The following is a 19768-nucleotide window of genomic DNA, read 5'->3' on the forward strand; positions in this document are numbered from 1 at the left end:
TCTTGGTGTCTGAGGATCTTGGAGCACACTTGAGCCTATACGAACATAGCCTTGCAGTGTTGTGAGGCAGATCAGTGCTGATATCTACAAGGCCAAGAAGAGGCACAAGAAATTAAGCAATATCCCCCAGAGCACACGAATAGCAGAAGCACAGCCCAGGACATAACCCTCAGTCTTGGCTCTGGGATACATGTTCTGGCTCTTACCAGAAACTCACTGAGAATTTTTACCATGTCAATATTTTAAGGACAGAGAAGCATCTTTCCCTGTGTTACAGTTCTGTAGAAAATAATTCATTTTTTGCCATTAAAAAGGCTTTATAAAATTTGTGTTCATTTGAAGTTGAAAACAGTCAAATGTTACAGACAGAAATAAATACACCTGGCAGGCAGGCTGGTACCCTGCTTTCAACAAGGCCAGAATTTTTCCATATCTCCATTTTTCTTTTGGACTGATCCATCCTTTTCACACAGAACAGTTACATCTGGTTCTGATAACGCACCAGCTATCCCACAGCTGGTTGATGACAGTTGCCCTATTTTTCCACCACCTTCACAGAAAGGAAGCAAGCCCCTCAACTGCTGCACACTAGCTGCAGTTCGCGCTTTCACCTTCCAGTTTCAGTGTGAGGCTGCATCCACCCGGCAGACACAAAGCTGCGATGGACCTTCAGCCTAGGCTTTCCTTGCAGGACAGCCTTGGCAAGCCATGGAGAAGCATGGACTGGTAGAAAATGGTCGTTCCATTCTGGGAGCTACCCTGTCACTGCTAACCCTTACCGGTAGCCCACTTAGAATCATGGAATGATAGAATGATTTGGGTTGGAAGGGACCTTAGAGACCATCTAGTTCCAACTCCCTGCAATGGGCAGAGATACCTTCCACTAGATCATGTTGCTCAAAGCCTCATCCAACCTGGCCTTGAACATTTCCAGGGATGAGGCATCCACAACTTCTCTGAGCGACCTATTCTAGTGTCTCACCACCCTCACAGTGAAGAATTTCTTCCTTAGATCTAATTGAAATCTACCTTCTTTCAGTTTAAAGCCATAATCCCTTGTCCTATTACTACATGCCCTTGTAAAAAGTCCTTCTCTAGCTTTCTTGTAGTCTCCCTTTAAGAACTGGAAGGCTACTCTAAGATGTCCCCAGACTCTTCTCTCCTCCACGTGGAACAACCCCAACTCTCTCAGCCTGTCTTCATAGGAGAGGTGCTCCAGCTCTCTGATCATCTTTGTGGCCCACTTCTGGACACACTCCAACAGGTCCATGTCCTTATTATATTGGGGGGCCTCAGAGCTGAACACAGTACTCCAGGTGGGGTCTCATGAGAGCAGAGTAGAGGGACAGAATCATCTCCCTTGACCTGCTTTGTTGACTTTCTTTGTCCAGATTCATATATTCACTTTGCCTACCTGAGCTGTGACGGCACCCCTTGCCTGTAATCCTCCTCCTTCATGGCTCTGGGTCTTGGTAACTCGGGGTGAGGCTGAGGACTGGGAAGCCCAGGTCTTAGCCAAGAGGCGGGATGTTGAGATGTCTCGCCTCAGATGATAAAGGTCTTTTCTGAGTAGGAGTTTTTAAATATGAGTCCTTGGTACTTCCAAGAGCAAGATAACTGTCAGACAAAATAAAATTACTAAAAAACTGCAAAAATCACAGTCCGGTTTGGAAACTTCATTTAGAAGTGCCTAACTTGAAACACCATTAGTGCACTGACATTTTGCAGGTCTGAAAAGAAAAATATCTCATGCTACTTATATGAAAGTGGCCATTCCAAACCACCAGGTGCTTCTAAAGAGTATCTCCTCAGTGACACAGGCACATAATATAATTTCTGAGCAAGGCTTTATCTCTTGGTTGCAGGTTTTCTCCTTGCGTGTAAGGCACAATTATCACTACCCTATTCAAGAACTTAAAATTCAAAACGAAGTCCTTGAACTGCCAAGTAAAAGTAAACTTGCATTGTAACTTTTGAGGAAAGAATCTGAAAATGAGTTCTGTCTGAAGAGCAGGTTTTGAACATGGAGATCTGTCAGATCAAGACGGTGTATGTACAGTGCTGGGCTTATCAATGTGTGAAGGAAATTCTTCTTCCTTTTGTAAGTATTTGGTTCCTGTTGGTATCAAGTGTAGATAGTATTAAGCCAGCATCTAGTAGAAGGCTTTGGCTTCCATGTGATGGTCTTTTTCTAAAAGTTACATCTGACTTGCATAGATTTGAAAAAAAAGCTTCTTACTACAGTAGATTGTAGGAGATTTTTACAACTTTCGATACTATTCTAGCTTGCAGATCCTGTGGAGTTATCACATGCAAAAACATTAGTGTAACAATGGCAGGAGGTTCTGTGTTACGGTTTCAGGCTTCTGCTGCTGAAAGCACCATACTATCCTTCTCATAAGCTTCTTGCATTCTTTTAGCAGTAAGCTGGTGAATTTGCCCATTCCTTTTTAATGGGAACCTCTGTTCCAAGAACCTTCTTGTTCTAGAAGTTAGGAAATTTTTTCTGATCTCTTATTCAACTGCAGTCATGCATTTCTGTCCTTTATTTTCCTACTGATAACAGTGTCCTGTAGCTGAATAGCTCTTTCCCCTTTGCGGTATTTATAGACACGAGCCAAAATCCTTTCGAGCCTTTGTTTGGCTAGACTGATCCCACCACCTGTTCTCATCTCTCTCACAGGACAGCCTCTACAATTCCCCAATTATTCTAGCCATTTTCTGCCCCTCTTCCGATTCAAAACAATTTTTCCTGGCTGTTAGTTACTGGAATTGTACACACTCTTCCAGATGCTGTTTCACTTAGTCCTGCACCCAGGAATAGTGCTTGGAGCTACCTCTCCCCTTACATCCAGGCATTGCAGAGCCCCCCTTCCCAGCTACCTCATGGTAGTTATGTGCCACTCTCTAAACAACCTACAGACAAGTTTTCTCTATTTTGGCTGTGAAACTGCTTTGCCTTAATCATTACTTCCATAGACCTGATGAACTCCTAAGGAAACCGTATGAGTGGTGGCATTAGGGGGAAGTCTTGAATAGTCACAGCTTCTCCTCTGTGCTGGGAGAGTTTCCCTTGTGCTGCATTAGCGTGCAGGCAAGGCAGAGGTCTTGGCCATAACCTCCTGCTCCCCTTTGCCTCGCAGCCTCCCATGCCCCAGGACATCCACCCTCCCACCATGCCATGATGGGACTGTGCTGCACCAGCTCCTCTGGCGTCCCAGCTGCAGGCAGCACAGACTTGGCCTCCAGAAATGGATGTGGTTTTGCCTGGAAGAGGCCTCGTTGGCCACCTGTTGGTGGGAAGGAGGCACCTCTGCAGGGCTGTTGGACCAGCACCTCTACCCCCAGCTAAACCCCCAGTTGCAGAACAACATGGGGCACTGTCCAGAATGTGTAACAGGGGGCTCAGCAGGAGTCAGGAAACTTCCAGAAGATATGGAAATAAAATCCCTTGGACTTTTATGAGCTCCTTTTCTTTCTATAAGCTCAGACACTTCCCTAGGTGATGAGGCACAAACTAAAGGGCCAAACACTGGAATTACAGGTAACAGTTGAGTTCTGGTATTTCTGGTGCTTCAGTAGGTCAACTCTTTTATACAGCACGGATGCTCACATGGATACAAGTTATGGGGAAGGGCCAAAGCACGAAGCTGCAGTGGAGGTAGCGTACCCTTGTCGCACTACCCTGAGTGTGGAGATTCGCAGGGTGGCACAGCCGCTGACCACCACGCAAGGCTGCAGCCCCTTTGGGGCTTGTTTGTGGGTTTGTTTCTCTGACTGGTCTTTGAGAGAAAGTGGATGGCCACCCACTGCAGGGAGCCCTACGAGTCCAAACGAGGAGCATACCTGCATCCCGGGGCTCCCTTGTCCAGACAGCATGTCCAGCTCTGATGGGGCAGGAGCTGACCCAGGGGCCACCATCCTTACAGGTCAGACAAGAGGCAGTCATGCCTTCAAAGGAGATGGTTTGCCTCCCTGTGACTCAAGGGAAGGGTATGGAAAGTGAGCTGAGCTTACAGGCAGGACCTGGGCCCCAGGGGAAACGCACAGTTGTGGGGTGTTTGTTCCCCAGGCAGGGCCACGGCTTGGCACCTCCTGGTTCCTGCTAAAACGTCTTCCATTCCAGGAAGTACCTCGCAGAGGGGTTTTATATGCCTGTTATACGGTGCTCGCTTGCCTATTTGAAAGGAAAACAGACTGCTCCTTGGAAGCATCCGTTAGGGAGCTCAGTGCCATCAGCAGCAGGGCTGACGTTCACCCGAGGAGAAGAGGGCTGCCTTTGCCTTCAGCAAGGCATCAAATCCTTAACAAGGTGTTTTCAGGGGCTCTGCCTTGCGGCTCTGCAAATAGGACACATGCCTTGAAATGCCTCCAAGTGAAACTGCTGTGAAATTTATGTAGGCAGAAGGTAATTACCCAGATTAGACTTTGGCTAAGACACAGGACTGACACTTTGTGAGGGAGTGTACCACAGGAGCTTAAATAACCACATGCAGCCACCACTTCGGTGACTTCACATTTTAGCTGAAATACTAATCTCCACCGTGAGAGCCGGCCCCACACCAGAGGGGACTGATGAGCAGCAACCACAGTCTCAAGCTCTGGTCAAGCCTTCATTAAGGGCTGTGCCCATTACCTTTCCCTTCTGCAAAAGAGCAACTCCAACAGCTCTTACTGACCTGAAAGTTGAATTTTACCTTCCTCTTTTCCTTTTCTAGGTTTTCTTCTTCTTCTGCCTTCTTCTCTCATCTACCACTTTTCGGTGTTCATTTTCTTCTATATCATCTTTTTCTGAATCAGTTTTCACCTCCCATACAGATAGTTTCCTCACTTCTCACTCTCCCTCTTTCCTTGAAGGTTTGGTTTTGGTTTTTAAAAACATTTTTTCGTCTTCCTCCAAATCCTCTCCATTGTGCTTTCCCTGAATTCCCTACCAATCTTTTGTTATCCTTTGCAACTGCTTAGCAGTTTCTGGCATTTGACTAAACGTTTTGCTGTTTCTCATCCTTCATAAAGCTGCTGAGGACAAGGTCTGGAGTCACAGGTCTCCTCCTGACTGTGGTTTGCATTCCAGCATTGCTTCCATCCTTAGAAGATCCCAAGCTCCAGCTTCCATTTGGTCATGGGAGACTGACCATAGGTTGATTTTTACACTATGGGAACCTATGCAGTTATAAAGGCAGCTAAAGACTAATTGTACATACCATACTTCCTGTGATACTGGGTCTAGAAATACTCATGTGTTGTTGTGATCCTGAGGCAAGAGGAAGAATGTTGGAAGGTGTTTCAGATACTTATAAATTGCTTTTGGTATGTTCTAGTCAATAAATACAAAAGCAAAAAGGTGTCTTTACCATTTTCTTGCCATAGCAGTAACATTTCTGACAACTCTGTAATAGATCCCCTCTCCATTATGCTTCATTTCCCTCAAGTAATTTGTTCCTTTTGCTGGGGCAATTTATCTCATTAATATTTCCAGCTACAAGCTTACTTGTACTTTTTCAGTACCACTGCAATATTGATTCATGTAATGTAATTACTTCTCTTTGATGTGGCTTTATGTAAAAGAAATACTAATTCTGTTATTTATTGTTGAAATGAGTGAAGTAATTAATATTTAGTAGTGCTTCTAAACTTATATCTCCTCTTGCCTTTCAACATTTTGGCCACCGCTCAGTTTTCTTCATGTTATCGCAGCCTTCACACTAGCTGAAGCACCCAGGACCATAACTAATCTGACAGAGGGAGATGTCTAGTACTACATGAAGAAGGGCTATTCATGCCATCGCCTGTGATGTGATACCTCCAGCCATGTATCTCCAAATGATATTGGCTCTGCTTCCATCATATCATATTGACAGTTCACACCCCACTTGTTGTTCACCTGATATATGAAAGTCTTTTTCCACCTGAATGCTGGACTGCTTTTCAAGTCTCTCTGTCTGACCGAATGTCTGCACTGGGGTTAGTTCTGCCTAGATACAGCAGTGTGCACTTGTGCTGAATGGATCTCAGTTGAGTAATTCTGCTGCATCCTTAAAATATCTATATTAATTTTTAACCTTTAAGTCAACATGAACTGCAACTCTATTCATTACCCACTTCCCCTTCTGTTAAACCAAGGTTTAGGACCTGGTGGGCAACTGCAGTGACCTGACACAGCCCACAGCTCAATTTTAGCTGTATATAGCCTATGAACCATTTTTTCCCAAGTCAGTATGAAACTGCAGTAACACATGGGCTCAGGTATTATCCTCCAAGCAGGCTTGACAAGTGCAGCTGAGAAAGATCTCAGATTCTTTCCCAGGAGACTTCTCTAATGCTCATGAACTTCACGCAAACATCTGGTAGGTTTTCACTCACAGAAACCCAGGACCATGTGTCTGCTTGAAAGCTTCAAAACCATATTTATTGTAAATTCATGGAAAAAAAGAAGAAACCACAGGTTGGTAAACTATTACATTTCAGTGTGAAGAACTTGTCCAGTGATGTGCAATCAGATATTGAAAAGAATATCTAAATAAGCAGCAATTTCTCAATAGAAATCTCATTAAATAAAAAAAAAATATTTCCATATTTACAGATTACAAGGCAAACGTATCCTTAAAGCATTGTTTTGTATTTAGCAGGTTTGTTTCTTTGAAATAAAAGAGAAATGGTTTGAATCTAAGAGTGTACTTTGAAAGCAGCTTGCTAGACAGTCTATGTTACCACCAGTGAATGGACGAGCAGCCTCCCCTTGACAACTGCCGTGCTCTGCTTCTTCTGTCATCCAGGCTTTCACCGAAGGGCTTCTGGTACCTCCACCTACAAAAGGGGGTGGGGTGGGGTGGGGAGGGTGTTCATTACATTTGCTGTACAGTCTGGATGTCAGAATTCCTACCAGAGACACCTCCCAAGAGACCTGTGCTATGCACCATCTCCCTTAACAAGCCTGAACCTGGTAAAATACCGCACTTATTGTCAAAATCACAGTTGAACGGAAGTCAGTGTGCTGAGAAAAGCTTAATCAGAGGAAAGCCTCTTCCTGAGTCTTTTCTTATGCTCACATTTCTAAGAACTTTTTTTTTATTAAATATATATGTACTAAAATTAATTGAGCTTGTGCTATATCTGAGCCACAATTGCTTACTGAAATAGGATCTCTTACTTACCCGCCTTAATTGTTTTATGCTGCTTGCCCGAATTGCTTCCATAAGGTTGTCATGGAGAGACCTTTGTGGGGTGGAGGGACGGGTGGAGGGTCGTGAACCTTCCTCTGATTTTCTATCCGAGATTGATTTTAGAGAATCTTTAATTTCTTTCAATATGCTGTTCTCATGTTTTTTGCTTTTTTTGCCTTTTTTCTTTTTCTGTCCATTCTGTAAGGCTTTTTTTGAGCTTTCTTGCTCTTTGATGACTTCAGCTATGTTCCTGGTTGGTGCCTTCTTCTCTGGAATAACTGGGGGAGGAGGAGGAGGAGGAGGTGGGGGTGGAGGGGGTGGTGGGGGTGCAGGAGCTGGAGGCTGACTTTTCACTGGAGGTGCTTTCTTAGGGAGCTTCGGAGAGGACCAAGGTGAGCTCTTAGGTGACACATAGGGTGAGGATCGAGGTGTCCCTTTCTGCAAGACTTTGGTCTTTGGATTGACGGCTCCGTCACAACCAGACTCTTGTTGCCGCTGCTCCTGCATACGCTTTTGCCTTTGTTTGTCCATATTTCTTGTCAGGATACTTGTCATGGTCATTCTTGGGCCAGCAAGGTCAAAGTGGTACCCAAGCTTGACCAGAGTGGTGTTCTCTTTCAATAGCTTAACTATGTCCATTTCCACCTGGCTGCCCATGATGTGCCTTTGATTGTGGAACCGAAGTTCTGTTAGAACCTTGTTATTCTGCAAAGCTCTCATGATGGCCAGTACTCCTTTACCTGTGATAAAATTTGACTCAATATTCAGACTAGTTATATGCTGATTTACCTTTAACATACCAGCAATAGCTATTGCAACATTGTCATCAGCATGGGTGTTAGCCAAGCTGAATGACTTAACCACCGTGTTGTCCCTCAGAGCTTGAGAAAATTGTATAAGCATCTGTGAAGTGATGTTTTCGATGTTGTTCAGATTGACCTCTGTGGTTTCAGGGTCGTTGCTCCTAACTTTTTCCAAAGCATCCTCAATAACTGTTGGATTTCCGCAAGGGTGGATGGCACTGCTTTTTAAGCTCAGGTTATCAGTGTCTTTTCCATCATGGCCATTGAGTAAATTTTCACTGTCCTTTGTGCCGTTACACTTTTTGCGCCTGATGTGGTCAGAACTCCTGCCATGCTCAGGTCTTTCACCAGCTGCAGCGTTTTGCTCTTCCTCATCCTCATCATCACTCTCATCTTCATCTTCCTCCTCCTCCTCTTCTTCTTCATCATCATCCTCTTCAGTATATGCCTCCTCAGACACTTCGCTATTGCTTTCTGTGAAACACTCTTCTTGAATGTCTTCTGAATTGTCTTCTTCTTGCTCAGAATCCTGAACAAGAATGTAGGTGAGGGTGTTAAACATGATTGCAGTAATGTAGCTACTGCCTTTTTGCACAAAAACAATTATCTTGAAACCATATAATACTGAAAGCTAAGAATAAATCCCCAGAAACAGTTAGGAGAACAGAGAACATTTCAGCACCTAACACCTTTTTAACTTTATTTCTTTCAAATTCCCTAGAAGACAAATGCTTAGCATAAATTGGAACAGTTTTACTGATGTCAGTGATTCTTGCCAAGAAAAAATTTGATACAAGACATTGCAACATGGACATACTTCGTGTTTTCTATGTGTTGGCATGTCCACAAGGGGATATTATTTGGATTCTCACCAGCAGAAACACAACTATTTCAGAATGGACATGATCTATGAGCAACAAGTTTCTTCATTTCATACAGATTAGACATCTGTGTCAACGCTTGGACTCCCTTGCATACGTTAGTACATCTAAAAGGCTAAAATCTTCCATGATTTAGAATAGAAATAATGTCTGCATGTGTAAACACACATATTGACATGCAAAATTATGCAGAATTACAGGAGTCATGTCAAAAAGACTCTGGATGCACTACATGGGCTATACACACTTAGAAGCTCTTTGTGAAGAAAAGGTTGAGGCATATTCCCACATGGACAAGTAGTAACACGTCAATAATCCCCAAAACTCTCCATGGTTGCCAAGAGCTAAGACTGTGCTCACTGACAGCTGTGGCAGGTCAGTTGCAATACTGGTTATAATTCATTGCCTACAGAGTAAACTATTTTTCTAAAACCCAAGGTTATTTTAGTGTGTTTGGTGGGCACCAAGAAGGCAAATTCGGAAACACTTCTCAAAGCTCTGTCTGATGCTATTAGTAGTTACAGTGGCAGAAGAAAATTCACTGCGCAGGAGCAGCAAAAGGTCTGCAGCCCAGGAAAGTCTCACCCTCCGCCTGGAGGACTCCAGAAGCATGGTAGTGTTGTATGGGTCATGACTGAACCCCCATGCCAGGACCAACCTTAAACCTCTTTCCCAAAAAGATGTCCCGTGTCCTGTTTTGCCTACTGGACAAGTCATAGCGTATGCCTTTTTATTTACGTTTGTAAATGCTTATAAAATATTGGATGAAATATACTTGTTCTGTACGCACTACTTCAGCAACATTCATATTTTAGTCTTTGTAAAATACTAGAGGATATTTTACAAAGTGAGTACACTCTGCAGAGACACAGTGATTCTGTTTTGTGTTTCTGGAAAACGGAAGTGTTACTAACATGACAGCCTATTTTTAGAAAACCTGTGCAGTTTTAGGTTTGCTTAAGTATCTGGTTCTAAAAATGCAGAGAAAGGTTAAAATAAAAGCGATGACATATTGCATGGTACTATTTCACAATCTCAAGCAGATTTCTGCGTTGGGACACATGCAAAACAGACGGCAATCGAAATGTTGGCAGAAGCGTGACTCTAACAAAACAGGACATCGAGCTGTTCCAGCCTGTCATTCCTGAGCGTTCAGCGCCTGGAGAGCTTGCAGGGTCCAGTCCCATTGCCCTGCACGTGGAGGTCTTGGAGGGTGCAGCTCCACTGCCTGTCCTGTGGATCATGTGTGGGAAGGCCCTTACACTGAGAGATGCTGTGCTACATATGGAAAGAGGGTTTTATCTAAATCAGCTTTATTATGGGACTAAGATTTATATCTGTAGCTTTTATAGGTATATGCAGACTTTTAAAAGGTGAAATCGCCAGGTATCCAGGAACCTGTCTTCATGGCTATGCTTTTATCTATCTAGGAATATATATTACAGCCTTCAACACAGGTGCAGATGAGCAGAAATTGGTGCTTCTAAATGAACTGCTAACATGCTTGATGACAATACATTAATAATAGAAATGAAATTGATTTCTTTTGAGTGCATTTCTGGGGTGGAACGGGGAATTTTGTTTCCTGTTACATACGCCGTTTGGTGTCATAACAATCTGCGGAGTAATTTTGGAATCGAGTGCTCTTGTCTTTACAGATCCATAGAGGCATGCTCTGTTATCGTGGCAGCATTTCTGAGCAGGACTGCTGCAGGCAGCCTGCAGGGCTTGGTCTTACTTTGTAGTAGGAACTAGATGAAAAGTTAGGACTAAGATAGTCAAAGCAGAGAGGTAAATATCTCTGGAGGGCAAGTCATTCACCCTAAAAGGCTATCTGCAGGATGTTTGCCTTTTGGAGGGGCTGATCTCTCACCACGAGCTATAGAAGGAGCACAAGTAACCATCTTAGATAAGCTGTCTAACATTCAGGCAGTCGAGGGCAAAAAGAAAATTGCTTTCAAGAAACTCAGAAGGAGCTTTCTTATTGCTTTCAGTGAAGAGAGCTTTTGTGTCCTATGCATCAGTGTGTCAACATTTTCATATTTACGCATACATTTAGGAAGTTTCTTCAAATCAAAAAATATAGTGGCTTTTGCTAGCACTTTGAGTTTCAGCCAGTACCCATTGTTAATGCTGTATAGACATGGAAAAAGAAAAAAAAATCCTGACATTATATAAGACACTGAACTAGATCCGTTCAGAAGATTTTTTGGAACTGTCCAGGTTTTGAGTTCCAGGCTCAGCTGGAAATAAACATTAATCTTGCCATTGCCTCCCCAGAACTTGACAAACGGGGAGTGAAGTCAACGTCTGCAAGCTGATACTAATGGTCTGATGACAGCTAGTGGTCTGTGCACTTGCCTGCAAAGACATCACACCACCATTCATGAGGGGGAAAGAACACTGAAGTGTAAAGAAATCCTGGATATTATTATGGCAGGCTATTTTAATCCAGGTGATTTTTCTTAAAGAGAGTATTTAATCTAATATACAAACTCCAATTATTTGCTTGCAAATGAACTGAGCTCTTGAATCAAGGCTATTAGAAGTTCTCAGTTCAGTTTTGATGCCTTTGCCTTTATTGTATTATTTTCTAGTTAAACATGGAGAAAACTTGTCCTTAGAAACAGAGTCAGTGCTTGGTATGAAGCAGTGCTTAAACATCAAAAAGCTACTCACATCTCCAAGTCCTCACTTTTTGCTTTAAAATTACATGGAGCCAACATGAAAACCGAAGCTGCTTTTTGATAGAGCTCAGTCTCACAAATTGTTTTAGCAAGGGCCTGGAGGATGCTGACATGGACATTAGCTTAGACTGAGAGCACGCATCACCTGCTAGGACTGAGCCCTTCAATCCTGTCCAGCTTACTGCTGATTTGCAATTTAAGGACCAGCTTTTATTGTAAAAGTTTTTATTCTGGGGGAAGAATTGCCAAACAATTGGTTCTTTTTTTGGGAATATGGATGAATGGTTGGCTGACGACTCTTCCCCAGACCACTTTTTAAATAACTTACAGTTACCCTCTGACAACAGTTGCCAGAAGTCTCCCGAGCTGTGCCAGGGATCCTCAGCAGGAACAAAGCAACAGAAGCTGCTTACTGCAATGCAGCTTCCATCCAGCGAGCATGAAGCCTGGCGGCTGCTTACTCGACTTCTGACATAACATGTATTCAAAATTATCTTCCTGACGTGTTTCTCGGCAGTCAATACTGATTTTTTTGAAGGAAAGGAAAAGGCACTTCTTTTAGTTTTTAAACAAAAAAAAAATTATCCAAAAGTCCACATGGCTACCTGGCAATAATTTCTAACATGCCCTTTAAAATGTATTCCTATTTTAATCACTGACAATAGTTTTTACAGGATCTTCTGTTCTGAACTGAGCTTTTAAGGTACCTCCAAAGAGAGCAAACACTCTCTGAGCTAATATGCAGCAGTTTAACAGACATAGAAGTATGGCTGACAATGTTCTTAAAAATTTACTACAAGAGACTGAAAGAAACGAAAACAGTCAGCGAGACCATGCCAGGGAAGAACAAGCCCAAATATTTCCAGGAAACAGTGAATGTCTCACTCTCTTACCTTGTCACACGCACCCAATCTCTCTTTTTCTAAGAGTTTCTTGGTCTCCCTTTCCCAATAGGCCATCAGTGCTTCTCTGCTGAAAGTCCCTGTCGGTGTTTTCTCTGTCAGGCTCTTCTGCCGTTGTCCCACCGGAAGGTTACGGTCGGGCTCTATGTCCTCCAGCTCCCGCTCCAGCTCCTTCAGCTCCTCTTCAGTGAGAGAAGCTAGGAGCTCATCTTCATCAATGTCTTCATATTTACTGAGCTCTCTTCTGTAGCCAAAGGTAGACATGGTCCCGCTTGGTCAGGCTGGCACAAACCTGAAGTGATTAGGCATTCAAGAAGGCTGAAGCAAGCACGCTGTGTCTCGTTTGGTCAGCAACTGTTTCCCTGCGTAGCAGAGGCACCCTTTTAAGAGTAATCATCAGGGGCTTATGACAATGCACGAAGGGATGAACGCATGCTCCGTTTTAGGCATCAGACGTCAGCTAGACATCTGAACAGCAAGAATGTCCCAACACTAGTGTTTGCAGGTCCCTTAAAGAGGGAGATTATTGACACACTGGCCATGGCCATATTTAGCGCAGGCGGCTGGCGGGAGAATACCAGCCCCACAGAGGGAAGGGGGGGTGGCAGCAAATAAAACCCCGGGCACATTTACACCAACTTCATGTCCAAACTGCAGTAGAGAAAGAACAATGAAAATCCATTTAATCCCGAGCTGCCACAAGGGCTGGAAATAAAACACTCTCGCTGTTGTTCACTGGGCTTCCTCTCGTTTCCACGGTTTTCTAGCAGAACCACACTGTTATCCCACCAAGGTGTTTGCAGGAGGTTGGGATCTGTGGGAAGGCAGCCCGAGGGGAGGCTGGTGTGCCAGCGCCTGTGCGGAGCACCGCTCATAAAACGTCACGCCTCGCCTGTAACAAATCACATAACTGGATTATTTATTAATTCCCCTTTTTCCAAGGATGATCAGAGGGAGAATCAGCTTGACATGTCCATTTGGCACTCCTGTGAGATCTTTTTTTTTTCATGTGGTGGACTGCGCCCTGCTGGACGGGTGAGCATAGTCCCCCAGAGCCTTAGGGGGAACCAGCCCTGGGTGGGCAGCGGGGCTCTGCCTTCATCTCTTCTGACAGCCCCCAGCAAATGAAGGCCTCTAGTGGCTGTTTTAGTAAATGGCTATTGCTTGCTGTAGCTGACTGATGGTGCTGGAGCTGGAGGGTGCCCTTCCTTCAATGCCTAATTTCAAATGTACATATACACTATCATGTCCGCTAATAAATGATATACTCTTCTGATATTATTTTTATAGACTGGTGTCTTCCAATGTAAGAAACCACAGAATGAAAGATTAAACTTCACACTGGCTTTTTTCTTTTCTCCATTAGGAGTGAATGATGGTGAACTAATGATGTTTTCCGAAACGTGCAGGACAGCAATGTCTGCAAAACTGTGTTGTGAGAGAGAGGGAGGGAGAGGAATAGACACAGACAGAGAAAAGGTTGGGTTTGGTACAGGGAAGTAGCAACACATCTATAATGATAAATGTCAACCCTACTAAAAGATAACACATGGTGGTTTTATTTGTAGCTACTAAAGTCAGTATTGAATGGAAATACAAGTGAAAATAATTCGAACTATTGTTCTTGTCCAGTATCGTCTCTTTTTGATTAGTATGGATTGTAAACCTGAACTGATGCATGATCTTTAGCCAAACTGCTCCATGATTTTCATTGACATATTTGGTAAATAAATTACAGTTTTCCTTTGATCATTTTCTATATGAGTTTCACTCATTTAAGCTTGCTCAAGAAGCGGAATGAAAGCTTGCAAGTCCAGGCTTCCCTAACACGCGAAATACATTAATAACTCAGACTGAAGAACATTGTGCATCTGTAAAAAAATAAATAGATATTTACAGGTCATTTAGATTGACTAAACCTTTGCATAAAGTAAAAAAGGAGGAAGATGGAAAACGATTTAGCCTATGGAGCTAAGAGTGTTACCTTCATGGTATAAGATACTGTGATGAATAAAAAGACTTGAGTCACCTGTGTCTCGACAAGACAGTGGACGAGAAGTTCTGTTCACTCTTTCAGCTGCATTTACAGAAATGATGCTTAGGTCAAATTCTGTAAAATATGAACCGGCAGGGGAAAAAAAGAAAAAGTACCTTTTGTCTTTTTACCTTGGCATTATGAACGTTGATGCTGGCACTAATTAAATGTGTATATCAGAACTCCAAGCAATTTTATTTCTTCAGTGTGCCTAAGACAATGGTTCACTTTGTTGTCCTTGGAGTTAGCTGGCAAAGCAGTACAATAAAATTACCTTTCTTGAGCGCATTTTTGCAGACAATACTTTCTTGCAAACATTTTTGGATGGAGTTGGTTAGAAAATTTGTACTGGGCATATTTTCTGTTGGAAAATGTTGATCAAAGAAATGACTTCAGAAATGTGCTATATTTTATTAGTATAATGTTGACATGTACAGCATTGATGTATACAATGTCAATGTATATTGTATGCTGATAAAAATGAAATCTATTCAAGTATAAAGTTTCCCAGACAATTCTGAGCTGTCTGCTTTTCCTTTTTTCCTCGAATACAACAAAATTCTTAAGTCTCTCTGTTTTCCTAGGTTGAGAGTCCATAATAAAAGGTACAAGCAAACAGCTACCTGACTTGTCTATTTACTGTTTTCTATGTATAATTCTATTTTTCCAAACTCAAAGGAACTTCAAAAAGCAACATGCACTACTCACTTTTTAAAAATAATATTCCAAAGGAAGATGTATTCCCGTCCTTGGCAGCAACATGAATATTACCTTCAAGTTACTCCTTGCTGAGGCATGGTACAACACCAGGCCAGGGATGATGTTTTTCTATACGTAAAATGTCAGTGATGTCCATTCTAGCCATGAGATAAGAGAATTTGAAGATATTACTAAAGATGGACAAGGTATTTTATTGCAAATGTCTCCCCTGAAGCAGGGGGGAGATTGGAACTGTTAGTTAAGGTTAGGAGAGGTTTGGGTCCTTTCGTAGTCCTGTACTTGTCACTCATGGTAATTTAGGATCTATTCTATATAGGGAGAAGGCCAAGGGCAAAGACCCATGAACACTCTCTAGAACAATTTTAATAAAGGTAATAAGGCTGTAGCACATGGCAAATTACACACACAAAAAGGATGCTAAAACTGTAAAGCCAAGCATTTGCAGGTCAGAAAATGTGGGATAGCACTTGTCCTTGCCTGCTGATGAGCACTGAAACACAGTCCTTAATTCCATAATTCTGTAATCATATACTTTCATCCTGGACCTCTGAGTCCCCAGGACCCTTACTCTTGTTCAGTGTACAGGAGAGAGCAGACACATTTAATAAACAGCCTTTCAGCATTTTATTTTGTCCCTGTTCTTCAGCATATCCAGATTGCCAATGGCTTTATTTGTCCAGCAGCCCTTTGAGGAGATGTGAAGGTGTTACTGCTGTTGTAGGGAGGAAGAATAGAGGTACAGTGACATTAAGATTGAAAGTACCCACTAATTAGGAGTTTAAGATTCAGTTTTTGGGAGTATTTGGCATTACGTAGCACTTCAGCTGGTCAGGGCTCAGCTCCAGTGGGCACCAGCCACTGCTGAAGCTGCCCACCACTTTGACAGTTCAGGTTATCACTCCAATGATTTAATTACCAAATTAAATTGTCTTGTCTACCTTTGCAGAGGACTCTGCTGTATTTTCCTGTTATTAGTATTCCTGTGTGAAACCTTTTGTTCTCATCACACAGTCCTATTTCTCAGGCATTATACATGTTTGGATTTCTGAAAAAAAGAACACAAAAAAAATAGCAGTCTGAGCATCCTGATATACATCCCAGGCTACGTGCTTGGTCACACACCTGTGGCACAGTTTAGGAAGAGACCTTGGGCAAGTGAGGTGGCACAGTGAACTTCCATCACAGAAGGCACGAGAGCAGAGAGTGAGTTGGATGTAGCACGTGAGGGCAGGTTTATATTGGCTTTGTTGACCACTATTCAGGATGAGTCCTCCAAAGTGCTTCAGCACCTCCTAACAGAAAACTCAAACTCACCTCCCCAATGCCCTGCTGCAATCCCAAATGCAGGAAACAAACCATTTCATGCATAGGCCATGAAAAACTCATCACTGAATCGACAAAATTATTAAACAGTTTGTTCCCTTCAGGACTTGGGCTAGGATGAGAGAAAATGAGAACTGGGAGCGCCCATTTTACAAGAGCAAGATTCACTCTGCCCTTGCAGACAGTCGGCACCCGGGTTCCAGCTGTGGGTGGGACGGAGCCCGCTCAGTGGCAGCCACACTGCAGACAAGACTTCCAATCTTTTCCAGCCTGGGTGATCTGTTTTCTCAGTTTTAAAAGAGGAAACAATTTTCAGTGTTTTTTTCCTTTCCAAGCAATTAAATATTTCAAGCAGCAGCTTTTCACTTCTCACACATTCCCGTACTTTGGGCACACGGCTCCCGCGGACAGCCTGCCAGGCAGACGCGCCAGCTCGTACCGAGCCGCAGACCCGTGCTGCAGGAACTGGTCCGATTGCTGTAGAGCGCGTTAAAAACAATGCTCTGCAGCACGTCTGGGCTTTACCTGCCTCTCCCGCTGCCCTTTGTCCTGGGGTGCTCGCTCCCGCCTACCCCCATCGCTTTTGCACCCCTCCTTCCTCAGCCGGCTCCTTCCCTCCCACCGTCCCCTCCTGCAGACCCCTGCGCACCAGCCCTTGGGCTCTCCCACCTTCTCCTTTCCTGCCTCTATGCTGCTGTGCTGCCTTCTCCATCCCTGGTCCTGCGGGCCCCCCTCACCTGCCCTCCTCGCACAGCCCCTCGCTCTCCTCACCCGCCTCCACAGCTCATTCCCTGACCTCTCCTTCCGTCCCCTCCTCGAACGTCCCCTGTCCTGCCCCGGTGCTCCTTGCTGCCTGCCTTCCCCCCCTGCCTGCACTAATTGATATATCTATATATATATGTATATATATATGTACGTATGTGTGTGTCTCAATGTCTGTACGCTGTTTGCGCAGGCGAGTCCCATCAGCCCTGGAGAGACACCGGGCCAGCAGCCGGCATGCGAAGCGGACCGCGGGGCAGACGGATGGCACAAGCTGTAGCTCTTTCTCCCAGGGGACCAGCACGACTGGTGAAAATTGCATGCACCATACTGTTCCTGAAAAGGATGTGTCATCACCTACATTTAACAGTGGTATCAGCAGAGCGAAGGGGATAAAGCATGCACTGAGGGCATTTGAAGGAACAATTTTTCAGCTGCTTTTCTCTATGCCAGATGATTCTGTTGTCCAGTCCATCTCTCCTGGTGATGCTGTAAACAGAGAGTCACACGGGAGAAAAAGATCTTTCCCTCCATCCATGCTGGGGAAACAAAAAGGGTGTTAAGTTTAAAGATGACCCTGATACAAATCCTCCTTTGCTTGGGAATCAGGCTCAGCATCCTAACTCAAAGACACATTTTTCCTGCTGATCCCCTGCAGAACACCCCAGGCTACCAGGAGAGCAGATTCCAGGTCCAGATTGTAGCTTAACAACTCAGACCCATCACAAACAGTGATCAGCTTTCACTCAAAAACATGTGTGTGTGGGCTGCCTTATTGCTCAGATTAGTTTTGAAAACAGCATTCCCAACAGCTGCTGGGGGCATAACCAGAAGTCCATATACAACACTACACACCAACAAACCATGGGGCAACCACTAATCTAATGTATTTTGTTGGTGAGGGTGTTTGGGTTGCCTTGATTCTCAAGAAGACAGAAAAGCCATAGCAAGTGAAGAAGTGAATGGGCTCTGATAGTGCTGCTGACGGAAAGAGCGTAAGGATGAGTTTTGGAAGTCAGGAGGTCGACCTGGCCACAGGGAAGCACCAGGGGAAATAATTCATCTGGGTGCAAATAAGAATGTTTCTGGACTATCAGATTCTTCAACTTTTTATTAAAAGAAGGAAAACTCACTGCCCTCATAGCACAGGCACCTGATGTCCTTCGTGCATGGATCCTGAAGGTCTATTTGATTATAAAGAGAAGCACGCAGCTGGGTGACAAGGGTGCAGCAGACATGGGGTTTACTGCCCCTTTTGCCTACCTGAATCACACTAAAATGAGGAAGGTGAGGTGGACAAATAAATTTTACTGAATAAATGTCATTTCCATTCCCAGTTTTCTTTCCTTCCTGTGCCGCCAATACTTTTAAATCATCTTGTGTCAGTACAATGTCGTGTTCTGTAATAACAGCATGAAATGAATATCCTTATCTTTGACAGCACAAATTATTCCTGCCAGGGTTTTGCTCAAAACAAGTGCTTCTCTACATCTCTGCAGACTGGCCGTTTCCTCAGTGCCAGTTTCTGCCACACCAAAAAGATAAACTGCTCTGTACGCGATGGTGATCTTAATGCTCCTGCTTTCATATAGCTGCTCTTATCCCTCAGGAAGAATCTCAGTGTGCTTTACAAACATTGCCAACAGATTTACAAGCTATATATAGAAATCATTTCACTCTCTACTGATGTACAGACATAGGGTGACCACAGCAGCTGTTTGGAACTACATCGCGATATTGCTCAACAGGTTTGGACAGGAAGTAGAGGACACTGTATCGCAAAGAAAGTAGCAGAACTACTGCACGCACAAAAAATGTGGGATTTGGAAGTGCAATTTGAATTGGATACTGTTTAGGCATTTGCAGTTAGCCTATTCTTTCCCAAAAAAGCATGGTAATGATACCTGAAAAGTCGATTTCAATTGCACCAACTTTTTGGGTATCAGTAAACTATGTAACATCTGCCAATGTAAACATTATATTATTCATGGTGATATTTTCAAATACACTGTAATTTGTATGACTAGGTCAGGTAGTTATTAAATTGTAAGTGACTATAAAAAGTGCATGGATTTAATCCTTTGTTAATGCCTTAGCCCCAGACAGTTCTCCCACATAGCTTAGCCAAATCTACAGTTTGTCATTCAGATAAAAAAATTGCTCTATTTCTTTATACACAGAAAGTAATGCAAGTACTTACTTCTACATTTAGCATTTCTTTGGTTTTTTTTTTCACTTTTTGAACAGTATATGCCTATTAAGTTTTTTTTTAAAAGGAAATCCCAGCAATATAAACAAGTGATGTAATTCATAGGAAATTAAATACAAGCAGCTATACTAAGTAAATTCTCTACTTTATTGTCTTGAATGATGTCTATTTTTAAAGTAGCCCATATTAATTATGATAGGAATTCTGGGCACCCTATCTACCATGCACAGAATATGCAGACAAAAGGTTTTGTCCAATCGAATGTAGACATTTCTACTGAAAA

General features: G+C 43.3%; 1 protein-coding gene across 2 annotated transcripts; it reads right to left on the bottom strand.

Moving 5' to 3' along the window:
• Positions 1 to 6780: 6780 nt before the first annotated feature.
• LMOD2 (leiomodin 2) lies at positions 6781 to 12700 on the bottom strand. Of its 2 annotated transcripts, none has more exons than XM_086610220.1 (3): positions 12428 to 12700; positions 7155 to 8486; positions 6781 to 6807 (listed from the first exon to the last, which is right to left on the bottom strand). In XM_086610220.1, the coding sequence occupies exons 1-3, from the start codon at positions 12698 to 12700 to the stop codon at positions 6781 to 6783; spliced, it is 1632 nt and encodes a 543-aa protein (XP_086466346.1). The 2 variants fall into 2 exon arrangements, with proteins under 2 accessions (XP_086466346.1, XP_086466345.1); XM_086610219.1 differs by having other exon boundaries at positions 7155 to 8495.
• Positions 12701 to 19768: the final 7068 nt, after the last annotated feature.

Source organism: Tauraco erythrolophus, chromosome 4 (genome assembly GCF_009769465.1).
Source record: "Tauraco erythrolophus isolate bTauEry1 chromosome 4, bTauEry1.pri, whole genome shotgun sequence".
NCBI lineage: Eukaryota > Metazoa > Chordata > Aves > Musophagiformes > Musophagidae > Tauraco > Tauraco erythrolophus.

What these genes read in the sequence shown, in the direction of transcription:
- LMOD2 (XM_086610219.1), bottom strand. Translation starts at nt 12,700, where the DNA reads ATGTCTACCTTTGGCTACAGAAGAGAGCTCAGTAAATATGAAGACATT. An exon ending in GATTGGGTGCGTGTGACAAG is followed by an intron (nt 8,496 to 12,427) that starts GTAAGAGAGTGA and finishes ATTCTTGTTCAG; the next exon opens with GATTCTGAGCAAGAAGAAGA. An exon ending in GCATAAAACAATTAAGGCGG is followed by an intron (nt 6,808 to 7,154) that starts GTAAGTAAGAGA and finishes CCCCTTTTGTAG; the next exon opens with GTGGAGGTACCAGAAGCCCT.